The following is a 2,098-nucleotide window of genomic DNA, read 5'->3' on the forward strand; positions in this document are numbered from 1 at the left end:
TTACCCAGGTCTATAGCCACAGAGGCTTCGAGCACTTAGACGGCGGGCCCTGGGGACCTGAAAAAAACCGGGGGGGTAGCTGGGGCAGGACCTCTGGCTCGGCTGGGCGGGGGGGCCGCCGCGGGGAGGGGTGTCCTGGGGGTCGGAGGGCAGGTCTTCGGAGATGCCGCTGTCACTGGCACTCGACCAGAGCGGGGAGCTGGGCATGGAGTCCCGGGAGCCGAGGATGGAGCTGAGGAGGTCGTCGGGGTCCGGGCCCGGAAGGGTCTGTGGGGACGGGTGGGGCGGGCTCTGCACCGGGTGGCTGGGTGACCCCGGAGCAACCGCTGACCCTCTCTGGGCCTTGGGCGTCCTTTCTCCAAGATGGAGCTTGGCGCTGCTTCCTCCCAAGGTCCCGGGGGCTCAAACGCAGGAAGGTGGCGACAAAACACCCAGCCAGTCCAGGCGCGGTGGCTCCCACCTGTCATCCCAGCACTTTGGGAGGCCGAGGCGAGAAGACTGCCTGAGCCCAAGAGTTCAAGACCAGCCTGGGCAACTTGGCAAGACCTCGTCTCTACCAAAAATTAAAAAATTAGTCGGGCTGGATGGCGTGTGCCTGTAGTCCTACCTACTCAGGAAGCTGAGGTGGGAGGATCACTTGAGCCCAGGAGATAGAGGCTGTAATGAGTTGTGATCGCTCCACTGCCCTCCAGCCTGGGCAACAGAGCAAGACACCAATGCAAAACAAAACACCCAGCCAGCAAGGCCCGAGCCCCGAGTTTGAAGGTGACCCTAACTCCAAGGTGCTGTGTGACCTCAGACGAGTTCCCGCGCCTCTCTGGGCCTCCGTCTGGAATGGGCTACTCACCTGGTCCTCGACGCGGCTCCAGGCCTCGCCGACGTCCACGTGTCTCAGGATGCCGTCCTGCCGGTCAAAAAGGAGGTCCAGGAGCTCCAGGCTGTCAATGGGGTCCAGGGGGCAGACGGAGGAAGCCATCTGGGGTGCGAGGGACGGGCGTGAGGGCCACGCACTTCCCCCATCTGACACCACCCAGCTCCTTCCAGCTCAAGTTCAATCGAGAGCCCGGTTCAAGACCGGCCTGGGCAACATAGCAAGACCCCCATCTCTCCAAAAAGTGAACAAATGAGCCAGCCGTGGTGGTTCCTGGAGTCCCAGCTACTCAGGAGGCCGAGGCAGGAGGCTTGCCTGAGCCCAGGAGTTGGAGGCTGCAGTGAGCTATGATGGCACCTCCGCCCTCTAGCCTGGGCGACAGAGCAAGACCCCGTCTCTTAACAAAAAATAAAAACAAGGCTGGGCTCAGTGGCTCACGCCTATCATCCCAGCACTTTGAGAGGCCGGGGCGAGAGGATTGCCTGAGCCCACGGGTTCGAGACCCGCCTGGGCAACTTGGCGAGACCTCATCGCTACAATAAGTCAGAAAATAAGCCGGGCATGGTAGTGATCGCCTGTGGTTCCGGCTCCTCGGAAGGCCGAGGGGGAAGGATCGCCGGAGCCCAGCAGGTCGAGGCTGGGGTGGCCGTGAGCGTGCCACTGCGCTCCCACCTGGACGATGGAGTGAGACTCCAAAAAATAAAATTAAGATCAATAAATATGCCTTGTTTTAGAGGGTGAGGGAGAGGCCCTAGCTTGAGATGGACGTCACCGCCCCTGCCTCCCTGACCTGTCCAGTGTCCTGGGAGATGGGGGGCTGTGGAAGAAAGACGGGAGCAGCCCCCCAAGCGGGCTCCATTTTGCCCACTGCACTCTCTCTGTGGGCCTCTGTCTTCCTGGCTGGACAAGGGGTGTGGGGCGGGGCTCCCTCCAGCCCCTGCAGCTCGGACGCTTCCTGGCCGGACCCCGCAGGACTCACCGTTTCGGCGGCCAAATCCCCATTCATGGGCTCGGCCTCCAGGACCCTCTCGGGTCTCCACTGCAGGCTCAAGGCGGGAGGCCCACCCTCCACGGCTCGCCCAGGGCTCCCCAGCTCCTCTGGGCCTCTGTCACCACCCCCCAAATGATGCTGAAATAGACCCCGGGCGGCTCCCGGCCCACCCCCGGGTGCTGGTTGGCAGACGGGGCAGACGGACGGGGCTGGGGCCCCGTGAGGCCGGGCGGGCG

At 63.4% G+C, this 2,098-nt stretch overlaps 1 protein-coding gene across 1 annotated transcript in view; it reads right to left on the bottom strand.

Moving 5' to 3' along the window:
* CREB3L3 (cAMP responsive element binding protein 3 like 3) overlaps positions 1–1,877 on the bottom strand; it is an 11,906-nt gene extending 10,029 nt beyond the window's left edge. Inside the window, 4 exon segments of the mRNA XM_021707607.1 lie at positions 5–66; positions 68–267; positions 848–976; positions 1,851–1,877. Coding sequence (XP_021563282.1) covers positions 5–66; positions 68–267; positions 848–976; positions 1,851–1,877 — 418 coding nt within the window.
* Between the last annotated feature and the right edge of the window lie 221 nt (positions 1,878–2,098).

This window comes from Carlito syrichta, unplaced genomic scaffold (genome assembly GCF_000164805.1).
Source record: "Carlito syrichta isolate Samal-C Ts95f unplaced genomic scaffold, Tarsius_syrichta-2.0.1 Scaffold120745, whole genome shotgun sequence".
NCBI lineage: Eukaryota > Metazoa > Chordata > Mammalia > Primates > Tarsiidae > Carlito > Carlito syrichta.